Consider the following 12,200-nt stretch of genomic DNA (forward strand, 5'->3'; position numbering starts at 1 on the left):
TCTGGTTCCTATGACCTTTCTTATTATTTTTTACATGTTTATTTTCAGAAATATTTATATTCATCATTTTTCTAATTTCTTCTTGTATTTTTGAAGAAATACCATTGTTTGGGGTACACGAAGGTGTTTTAGTTCTGATATTCCTTTTTCTGAGAGATAGTTTTTTCTGCTTACCAGAGCCACGTCGCAATGATACTTTCTGCAGTTTTACTTCTTCTCCAGTTGCACTAATTTTTTGCCCATCGTCTTTTTGTTCCACTTTGCGAGGCAGATATTGAGACTTTGGTAATTGCAAACTAGTGGTTGTGTTCAAGGAACCTAAATTGTTGGTCAATAAACTTTCAGAATCTTTGTCTATGCCGGTCGCAATGTTGCGCCGCAAACTACATTTTTCTTCAAGTAATTTTTTCTCCAAATTAAGTGTGTTTGAACCTTTTCCCCTCACCTTTTGATTGTGGCTTGTTTGGGTTTGTTGCTGTGTTTCGTTTGAGTTATACACGTGCGAGTGATTTCTCGTGAAACAACTTCCATTGTGCGAAATGGGCAACCCATTCTCTGTATTTACATCGGATTCTAGCAGTGGGATACTGAACACTTCACCAACGTGTGTTCCCGTGATACTTTCGTGTATTTGTGAAAATGTTAATAATTTGTTTGGGCCATCTACATTACAGTATTTTCCCAAAAAATTATACCCTAGAATTCCATCACCTGGGATGGCTAGGTCATCTTCTATAACTTGAAATTCACATTTAGGTAGTGTTGGTATTTCAATTTTTCCTATACATTCTCCTAATGTTCGATCAGAACCACAAGGTGTGTTAATGGTTAACTTCTTTTTAGTGTTTATGAACGTTTTATATCCTAATGCTCCTTTTTTAAGGAGACTAACCTCTGAGCCGGTGTCTACCAATAACCGTGTTGTTTTGTTTCTACCGACTCCTATTCCTATTTCTATTGAAGGTAAATTTATCTTTTTATTTATTGTTAATAATTCTGAGTCCTGTATAGGATCAGGTTTCCTTGGAACTTGGTGTTTCCAATGGGATTGCCCTAAATTTGTCTTAATTCTATTTGAAGTCGAACGGGTAAACTTTCGGTCGACTAGTTGGAGTTTCCCGACTGGGTATTCTCCCACTTATTTCTGAAAGAACACTCACTGATTGTGTGATTTTTTCTTCCACAAAAATCACAAACGGTTTCCATATGGAATACTCGTTTTTCATTGTTATTTTCTATTCGGTTTTGAGAGTTTGGATAAAAATTTCTAAAAGGGTTTGATCTATTTTGATCTTGAGTTCTCTGATTATTGTGATAGTTATTTTGTTGATTACTCGTGTTGTAGTTCTGATTGCTGTTGTTGAAGCTTTTTCTGCAAGTTTCTGCTTCATGTCCGTAATTTTTGCATAGTTGACAAATTGGAGTGTTTTGTCGTTCAAGGCATTCAATGTTTGTGTGACCTTTAATGCTGCAGAAGCTACATATTATATTTTCTTTCGCTTGTAATAAAGTATTTAGATCATTGCAAGTAGGCGCGGCCGCTTGAGTGTGGTTGCACGATGTATGTAAGAGTGGTATTGTTTCCATTCTCTGCACGTGTTTTTCCATGCTAAAAGCGGTTCTTATTAGTTCTTCTAAAGATTGATTTCTTAAAGTAAACAAGTATTGGCCTAATTGCTTGTTTGAGATCCCAGAAGCAAGGGCTGATTTAGCAAAATCTTCTAATTGATTTTTTACAATATCAGATTGATCACCATACTTAATGTCTGCTGCCTCTCGACATTGTATTAACGAATGTCGAAGCCTACTTACAAAAGTATTCAAAGTCTCGAATGGACTTTGGCGACTGGTGATTAAACTATTTACCAGATCATTATAATCTTCAATTGGTAAATATGCCCTGTTTAGGATTTCTTCAAACTCTTTGAATGTAGAGGGCTTTGAAGTTGATATAAGGTCAAGGGCACCCTCTCGTAACCGAGTAGTCAGTATTTCTATGAATAGTTTTTCATCTATTTTAGGTATGTGATTTTGAATGGGACGTAAGCATGTCCAAAAAATTTGTAACTTCTGTGCTATCCTTGGGTCATTCCCTCCCGAAAATTCAGGAACGCCGTGTGATAGCTTGAGAAGTTTTTCAAAGCCTAACGACATTTTTTATCGTTTATGTTGGTTTGCTTATAACAAGAGTGAATTTATTTGATTCTGAATTTTATTAGGATAAAATTTCATTTTTTTTTTTTTTTATTTTATTATTTTATTTTTAAATATTGAAATCAGGAAGTAAATTAAAAGTTTGAAGTGACTTGACTTCAAATAAAAGCATGTCAGTGGAAACGAAATTGCAGTTAAAATCCTTCTTTTGTAGGTTCGTAGGATGGCATGCTGAAGCTGGAGGATGCTTCAGTTTCTAAGGCAATTGTTTATTCTCCAAACGCCATACCATCCTACCGGCTGCGCCATAAATGTTACGTAATCTTTCATACGTAACGAATATTACTGAGAACGGTTTGCCGTAAAGGCAGGGGATGTGAACCCGACAAATGGGTTCCTCTCCCTTTAAAGTTATTTGCCTATCGTTTCCCTATCGTTTCCCTATTGTCCAGCTATTAGGCACACTGGAGGCCAGTTATTTAGAGGCAACAAAGGCCCACTTTCTGAAAACAAGAAAATAAAAGATTAATTATTTGTTTGTACAATATTCTTACGTTTATTTGGGTTGAATTAAAGTTTACAAAGTGATCCTCTGGAAATCGCCTAAGTTCCTGACTTCTATGCTTCTGACTTCTATGCTTCTGAGCTTCTGAACTTCTGAACTTCTCTTAATTATTTTTAGACTATTTATACAACTTTCTTTTAATATTATTCACTAATACTTATAAAACTAAAGTATACAATGTAAAGTATAAAGCATTACCCAATTACGAAACTAGGATTGCTTACATCGCAATCTTGGGTAATACTTTAATACTTTATTTATTATTTGTTAAATTGAAATACAAAGAATTACCCAATTACAAAATTAATATTGCATACATTGCAATTTTGGGCAATTCTTTGCTTATTATTTATTAACCTATATTTTAAATTATACCTACTTAATTTCTTTTTACCTTACTTTGCGTCATCCTCAATTTCTTGGTGACGCAATATGAGCCATCAACACTTAATAACCAATATGACCCATCAGCAGTTTTCTTTCGCTTATTTTAATTGTGACGATCCAGTATGTTTTGTCACCGGATCGTCGACCTGCCGTCGCTTCAACTTATTATTGAAGTTGAATCATTGGCCAGGTGTTTACAATTATTATTGGCCCAATTAATTTGAGTATTCGTTTGTTTTGTTTACACAGCGAATTACTCTTGGTGCCCTTGAATTAAATTCAATTATTGTGGAGGGTTATGGTTAGTGTGAGACATAATAGATTAATGTCTAACACAACATCAATGCCTCTTTCTTTGCTTCATTTCCTCTTCTTTTAACCTCTCCACTGATGTCTTGAGACGGTGTAGAAGTCGTGTTCTGCTTATTTACGAAATACTACGCCAGCGGCAGGGGTGTTCAAACTTTAAAATGATTCCAGAGACGAGAAATAGACTTAGCTATTACTTAAAGATATTAATGAAAATAAAAATTGTAAACGCAGAATTTAATTTTAATAAGCAATGCAATTTTTAAAAGCTATTACACTAGAAAATTTCATAGTTTAGCATTTTGACACACCCTATTATAGATGTCGACTCTTGATTTTTGAAAGTAGCAAACATAAGGGGCCTTACCAATAATCAAATTTAAAGCTCACTTAAATATTTAAGTGAATTCTACATATTTCATCATACCAAAAACCAACTTAATAGTGAGGTCAAAGGCTAACGCTCGGTTAGATTGTATAGTTAGGAAACTCAACTATAAAATTTAACCGAGCGTTTTTGGAATGGTGAAATATGTAGAATATTTATTTAAGTGAGCTTTAAATTTGATTACTGGTAAGGCCCAAGGTGTTTATCGAGCAGTTCGACCTAAAGCCTATTATGAAAATCTAGCTAATATTTACTTCCATACGAAATTCCAACATTTAGCCGAGCTAAGATTTTGGAGAGAATTTTGTAATATCTATAACAGTTAATTCTATAAATGAATTATTCGAGTACATACTTTGGTGACAGCACTTAACATGTTGTTAAATACAAGAAACCAGCAAAAGCACCAGGAAATTTTAGAATTTTAGCAATAAATCTAGATTTTGGTTACATATTGCAAATTCAAAATTTTAATATGTTCAAAGAGCCGTACAAAGCGACACACATTGATATAAGATATTTGCAAAGTTGATATTAAAAAAAATTAGATACTATAAGTATTTGCATTTTGAGAATTTTGTATAGTTTATTGTAAAGGTGAACGCCAGAACAACTCTTGCAGAAGCCTATTAGATGTAACCAACTCAATTCCTCGCAAAACTAATTCCTTTCGGGTTATTGTTATTTTTTGTTTTTGAATAGAATGCTTTATTAATGATAAACCGAATCAACTTACTCTAAAGAACTAAGTTTTGATAAAACAGACAATTGATTGATATAGAAAAATCAAGACCGATTTTAAAGACAGTAAAACGCTGTTCATATGTTTTTAATTTAATAAAATTAATGATGCGCTTCCGAATTTCCTCCTGCATCTAATAACAAAATAACGTCATCAGATCTAAAAATAACCAAACCTCATAATTATCTGTAAACAATTTCCCACCTTCTGTTCAATTCTCACTCCCACAATCTACCGACTGATAAATTTCCGCGCAATTAAAAAATTTAGTTTATGTTTGTTTAGTTTTGAAAGTATTAATAAAAACAATAACCAAAGAATATCGATGATACTGAAACGAAAATGCATTTTGTCTAAAGAATAATATCCTTCTACCGATAGATATATACTCTTCCGTTTTGTGTTATTCAAAACTATCGAAACTTGAAAAATCTGCGACTGCATGCATTGATGCGCGCTTTCTCCCATTTTACAATAAAATTAATTCAAAAAGAAACAAACAAAAATCCTATAGGTATATTTTTTTTTTAATTTTGTTGGCGGTTCTGATGATGATGAACAGAACGTGCGGAGACACATTCTTTGAATAAACTTCTCTATTAGACTCTTGAGCGCGAGAGAGAGTATATTTTCTAAAAATAGTAAATTTTGAGAAAAAGAAGAAAATCGTTTCTCGAATTCAATTTGAAAATTAGTCTCATTGCACAGAAACGATTTTTCTTTCTTCCGAAACGAATCGAGTTCCGTTTTCTGTTCGAGATTACTTTTTTTCTTTTCTTTCTGTGTGTGAAATTCTTCTTTCGATTAAAATAGTTTTATATTTTTAAATTTTCATTCTTAAATAAGTAAATAATTTTCATTAAAACAAAAAATTCAATAAAACTAAGAAACTTTAATTATTTTTTTCTTATCAAATAAAAAGGATTACTTTCTATCGGTTACGGAATCATCGCAAACGTCATCGTTGCCCAGCGCCAAGAGACAAAATCATCATTACCATCATCGTCATCAGCCACCGGTGACACCATTAGCGGCAGGACCACCAAATAATTTGGATAGTACAACGTGCTTTGAAATTGGTGAGTACGAAAAATAAAGTGTCAATTTTGTAAGTCTTTTTTTTTAGTGTCTGTAATTTATAAAAAAAAATAGAACATTCTACGTAAAGTTATTTTTAGAAAAGTTTATTTTATAAAATTGTTTTTTTTTTTTTTTTTTTTTTATTTTCACTTTGATGAACGCAGGTTTAAAATACAGAAAAAAAAAATAAAGTTTTTTTTCGAAAGGTGAACGTAAAATGAAATTTCTGATTAATTTTCTATTAAAAGAAAACTTTAGTTTTTTTTCAAAAAAAAAATATTTTGAAAGCCTCAAAAAAAAATATTACCTCCGTTACTTTCTGAAAGTTTGAGAGAGAGAAAATAATATTAATATAATTGGATTACTCAACGAAGTGCCAAAAAACTCTATTTCTAAATTGTCACTGATTTTCTGCAACGTTGGTCAAAGATTCTCATAGAAATCTCTGAGAGAATACAAATTATGAAGAGATATCACACTCTCTTTTTTTTTATAAGTCTGTAAAAATTATTATAAAAACGTGAGTTAGTGAAAAGGAATTTTTATACATTTCTGGAAAACACTATACAAAAACATTTTTGAAGAAAGGTGTAGGTAGAATCATTCATAATTATTAATTTATGACATTAACCTAGAGACTTATTTTAAATTTATTTTTTTTTGTTTTTAAGATAAATATTAACAAATGAAACCGGTTATTTTTATATACAAACAATATACAAACAAATAAAGTAAGCTAGAAAGCTATTTATAAGTACTTTTTTATGAAGCAATATTGTCAATTCTGATTATCAGCTATCGACTGCTGCGTTAGCCGATTGCATCCTATTCGCTGATAACAAATTTTAAGTTCTTTTCTGCAATTGTGAAAACACTTCTTATACCGGATGCGAACCAGGGAAGAAAAGTATAAACTACATTAAAAAAAAAAACAAATGAAAATTAATATAGTGATTTAAAAAATTACAAAAAAAGCCAGTTACAAATTTGAATAGAGCAAATTTGGATAGTTTGATAGCTAAGCAATAAACCCAATTTTATTTGCTTCACCTCCATACTAATAGTACTCAAAGTGTAACCATCAAGTTGGAAGAACTGCATATTTTTAAGCTATCCAAGAGTCCAATTCAATTTAATTTTTATAATATAATCATTCAAGGCAATGAACTATTCACTAAAAAAAAAGTGATAATCGGAAGAGTCAATGGGTGGTAAATATGTTCCATTTTTTGTGATAGTCCTTTTTATTTGTTATTACAGGCAAGTATTGGTTTCGTGTCAAAATAAATTTTGAAGTTTTAATCAAAACCAACATTACGATTATTGAGAAGTCCAAATAGTAGGTTTTCGTTATGCCATCCGTCGGTCTGTGCATCCAGTTTTACAACAAAGTAGAGCCTTTTACTGCGAATGCCGTTCAACTTTCGATGCGATAAAAGTCGATCGAATCGATATATCAAGCTCTAAATTTCTTTATTTGTATTCAAACCTACTTACTTACTGTTTTGGTATTGTATATCTCTTTCGTCAAATATATTTGCTATTGAGTTATGAACTTGATGATTGTAAACAAAAAAGGTCCAACGTAAAACCAAAAATTATAGTTCACAGCAGTCGTCTATCAATAGAAAAACCACACTCGCAATAAGGGCCTAAATGGATTTACTGATTTGCTTCTTGATGTTTGGTACATATTTTTTGTTGTTGTAATTTCCAAAGTTCGTTTTTTTTTAATATCTCACTCAGAAAGTGTACCTCACATACAAATTTTTTGAGTTATTGCAATTTTCACAAAAACGGCTCTAATGATTTTGATTAAATTTGATATACATACGTAGTGCTTCTAACAAATACTGTTTCTTTTGGAAATACGGTTTCCATTGAATTGAAATTCAAATTTTAAAGACGTTACTCAAACGAAACTGGTAAAGACGATCTCTTAAACCCTTGACATTGGTAAATTAACCAATTATTACAAGAGCATAAGACATCTGGGAGAGTCCAGGAAAGCTAAAAAAGCAAATACATTTTTTCTTAGTATCAGCTCTACTCCTTCGCTTTATTAGTCGACATCTTATAAGAAAAAATATCTGCTTCTATTTATCGATCTTTGCTCTCTAATTTTACGGCTAACAATAACTCTTTTTTGTTTTCAGAACAGAAGTTAAATAAAATGCACGACTGGGGTCGCACGTACTTGCTCTTGCAGTTCAAAGCACTTTTATGTTAGTCTACTTGTAGATTTTAAAAGCTGCCTCTAAATTAAAAAAAAAAAAGATTTGGGGAAGAGCCGACATTTAGGGCAAAATTTTGTAAAATGAAAAAATTTTTTTTTGTTATTTGACTTTTTTGAGAAAAAATAAAAATGCAGTTTTATTGCCACTGCTTTAAATATTACGTATACAAAGTTTAATCAAAATCGTTAGAGCCGTTTTCGAGAAATTTGCAATATCGTATTTTTTTGTATGGGAGGTATACGTTCTATACGAGATAGAAAAAAACAAAAAAAAACTAACTTTCAGAATTCCATAAAAATCATCTGTACCAAATTTGAAGAAAATCCGTCCACCCGTTTAGGCTGTGGAAATGTGTACAGATGGACGCACAACCGCACAACCGCACAGACGCACAGACGCACGGACGGAATTGCGAGACCCACTTTTTCGGAATTCTCCATCATCGTAATGTTGGTTTTGATTAAAACCTCAATTTTTTTTTTCGACACGAAACCAATACTTGCCCTATAGAGCAAGTAAAAATTACCAGTGTAGGTAATCGTTTTATCAGAAAGACTCCCTAGTTATAAAATGATTAATCATCATATATATTATTACGGTTGTCGAACACCCTTTTCCTGGACTTACACCGAACAGATTTTAATAAATTATATCTTAAAAAAAGGCGAATTTCTGCCGCCAGAATCTGGCAAAATATAAATATATAAATGTTTATAATTTTTAAGAAATCTTAATTTGTTTAAAAAATAATATTCCAGCCAAAATGAATTTTAAAATGACTTTTTATCACTTTCCAATGAATCTGGAAATGTTTGACATGGCGTGTTCCTGTTCACATTAGGGGTGTTCGTATATCATTAGTTCGTATCATCAGGGGCGTTCATTAGGCGAGTAAATTCTCCGATTTGCTTAAAAATTCTGATGGTTAACATTTTAAGCATTATTATGTACAAACAAATTGCAGATAAGTTTGGACAAAAATATGAAACCTGTCAAATTTTAGAAGTGGGGATGAAATCCTCTCAGAGAAAGAAAAAATTGTGCAAAAGTACGCAAACTCTTTTAGGACAAAATTATCATTTATTAAAAGAAAAAAAGAAGTCACTAGCTTTTGAAAGATTTCAGACTTTTGTCCCAAGAAATTTTTGGGCAGAAATTTGCAAGAGGGGCTCTCTTTTTTGTAAAAAAAAAACTACACAGTTTCAGTCTAATCAAACAGGAATTGGGTTAAAAAAGTTGAAAAAAGGAGAATTATTTCTGTTTTAGGCAGTACCTAAACAGCCCTGTTACATGTAACATTAGTTATACATTTTTATTTAATTTTTGGAACACAAATTAAAAATGCCAACTTTTGAGGTTCTGGGTAGTCAACCTCCGTAAAAAAAAGATCACTCAAAAGTTTTATTTTGTATTTAAGTGCCTTATATCATGTTTTCACTAAAATCCAAATGAGATATTTTCGTAAACTATTTCATTTTGAATGGTTAATGGTTAATGGTTAACCCATAGAATCCGTTCCACCCGTTGTGTCAATCAATCCGTTGAAATTGAAGGATGGGACAGAAAGGGGTGACCCAAAGAATACGTTGCATGACGGATTGCTTTTTGACAGCTCACTTTAAATTCCAAGGTGTGTTCGATATTTTCTCGATGAATGTGCACTAAGGAAGTTCTGATGCAAGAAATTGTTAACTATTATCGTTGTTCTTTTTTTTTTTAATAAAATAAAATACGCTACTAGACTTTATGTATGTTCTTGCTCTTCAGTTAAAAACAATTTTTAATAACAGATTATCATTTGTAGATATGACTTTGGCATAATAAAATTGAACTCTACAACAGAATTTTAGTATTTAATTGATATAATTTATTAGATATATCATTAAATGTTACTTTTATTACATTTTCTTCACAAATAAACAACTAAAGTTCACAATTCATAAAATCAGAAAAGAAAAGAACACAGTTCTTAGCTCTGAAATTCCCCGGTCTGCACTCCGAAACAGAAAATCGAACTGATCTATTGTTGACAACCAATGTCAAAGGATACGACAGATGAAAAAGTAGAAAGTTGGGCTATTTCTTCCGTCGAATTCGTCAAATACAAATAATTGATTTATTTTATTCATTTATCACATAATACGATATTTTGATAGGAATAATTATATTCCACATAGTGTAGTTCCGATAACCAATGAAAGATACAAAATATTTTGCTTATTTTTTACTTTGGTGTACTTAGCGTAGTTCCTTCAACATCAAGTGCGGTCCTACCTTTATTTTAATTATTCTTTCAGATCATTGAACACTTCTACATAAGATGTTTCCAAAATTATTGGAAAGTGGAAGTGTTCATCGCTTTTGACAGGATCTTTGGAATAAGTTCAGTGGGGAACTTCCAACGATTGTCAGTATAAGAAAATAGTCAAAAGAAAACAGAAAAAAAGAAAAAAAAATTTACAGCTATAGCTGGGATGGTGAAGACTGAAGACATAAACAAACAAAAGGAGGCGCGAATTGCGATAGAGTTTTGTGAATTTAGTTCGTGTTTTCCAAAATAAATATGTAAAATTAATTATTTTTTTTTAATTAATCGGAAATAAAAACTTTAAATTTGAAAACAATCGCGAAATATAAAAGTTTTTGTGGTTAAATGATTTCGAACACACAGTGTTTGTTGTAATGTAAGTGTGTGTGACAATATGTTTTTTGTTTACATTTTCCCTGCCGAGATATGTCAAATTAGAAAAGGAAAAGACAAAGATAGTTTTTGGAATTTCCCTTTATGAAAAAAAAACACCGCCAGAAACAAAACAATAACAAACGTTTAATGGCGTTTTTAATTGGCAATCCGGAATTGTTCTTCGATTCAGAATCCCAATTGAACAGTTTTTTTTATTCCGAAGAATCTGAAGTTTAACATGTGCCACATATATGTGTAATCGCGCCAAACTTCATTTGTTTTTGTGCTGCAAACATTTTGTACTGCTAACATTTAAATCTATGAATGTGTGAGTGATTCTGCTTCTGATTCTGTTTTTAAAACCAGAAGAGAAATTCTGTTTTTTTTCAGAATCAGAACTGTCAGTTTTGATTTTTGGTTTTTTGTGAAATTTTTTGAATCCAAAATGGATGCCATGCTATGGTTTTCGTTTTTTTTTTGTGAAAAAAATTTGTTTGCATCCATCATGGATGTAATGGCCTTCCACTGCGGAGTTAATATTAAAAAAACAAAAGCGACTTTTCTGACAGACAGCTGCCAAAGTTTATGTACAGTGGTGCCAAATATTTGCATGGATTTCAAAAATCAATATAGATAAACAAAAAAACACACCTATGGTTTTTTTTTCAAGATTTTTTGTAAGTACCTACATATATGTATGAACATATTCCGTAGGAACATTTCATCTTCCATTTGCCAGGAAAAGTCTGGGAAGTGTACCTATGTATGTACATATATAGTATATACATACATAATGTACATAAGAAAAAAGCCGGAATATTTGAAGGCTCCAGGGGAAAAACAGCACAAGTCCATTCCAACTCATTTCGAGAAAAATGCGTTTTTAAATTTTGTTCTCCATACAACTTAGTACTTAGCACACAATTTATTTATTTTTTCAGCAAGGCTTAAATTTGTTTTATAAAAGTAAGGATGCCATCAGATAGTGGTCAGTAAATACTACAAGACCTCATCATTCGTTTATTTTTGACAAAAAGTGGACATGTGCCGTTTTTCCCCTGGACCCTTCATTTGCTCTTTGCGTGCTATAGGGGCGTAAGTGTTGCACCCCTATTACGATTGTCAACTATCAATTCTTTGCCCCTGGGTAAAAAGGACTTACATAAATGATAGTTTACCAGAAAATCCGATTGAAGTTGAAAATCGATGAATTTTTGAGCATTGATCCCCTTATTTTTATAAGAAAGAGTTACTCTAAATTTATGTTTTTGATACCAAATAAAAGAGCTTATTCTCTTTTCATCAAAACCCGAAAGTGCAATTTTGTGACTTAACCTCTTTGTAGCCGGAAGCAAAGAATTTATAGTTGTTAAAAAAAATTTGATCTCTTATTTGCTTTGAAAAAAATTTGAAAACGAAGAATGATGCTAACCGTGAAATGTAACTGAAAAGATCCATTAAAAAAATGACCAGTTTTCCCCCATTTCGATTTTAAAACATCAAATTTCAGTATTTATCAACTATCAATTGATAGTTAAGGTGGTGAATGCATGATTCAACATCGGTTCAAGTTCTTCAAATTGACCAAGTTTGAGATATTAGTTGCGGCAACCTGTTTGAAATAGAGTTAATTATAAAATGTATGTACAACTTAG

General features: G+C 31.6%; 1 protein-coding gene across 2 annotated transcripts in view; it reads left to right on the forward strand.

Annotated features, from left to right (window-relative positions):
* LOC129919959 (uncharacterized) overlaps positions 1–12,200 on the forward strand; it is a 34,670-nt gene that overhangs the window by 11,457 nt on the left and 11,013 nt on the right. For both annotated transcript variants that reach the window (XM_056001091.1, XM_056001092.1), the window contains exon 2: positions 5,468–5,624. In XM_056001091.1, coding sequence (XP_055857066.1) covers positions 5,468–5,624 — 157 coding nt within the window. The remainder of the gene's footprint in view (positions 1–5,467; positions 5,625–12,200) is intronic.

The sequence above is a fragment of the Episyrphus balteatus genome, chromosome 4 (genome assembly GCF_945859705.1).
Source record: "Episyrphus balteatus chromosome 4, idEpiBalt1.1, whole genome shotgun sequence".
NCBI classification, from domain to species: Eukaryota; Metazoa; Arthropoda; class Insecta; order Diptera; family Syrphidae; genus Episyrphus; species Episyrphus balteatus.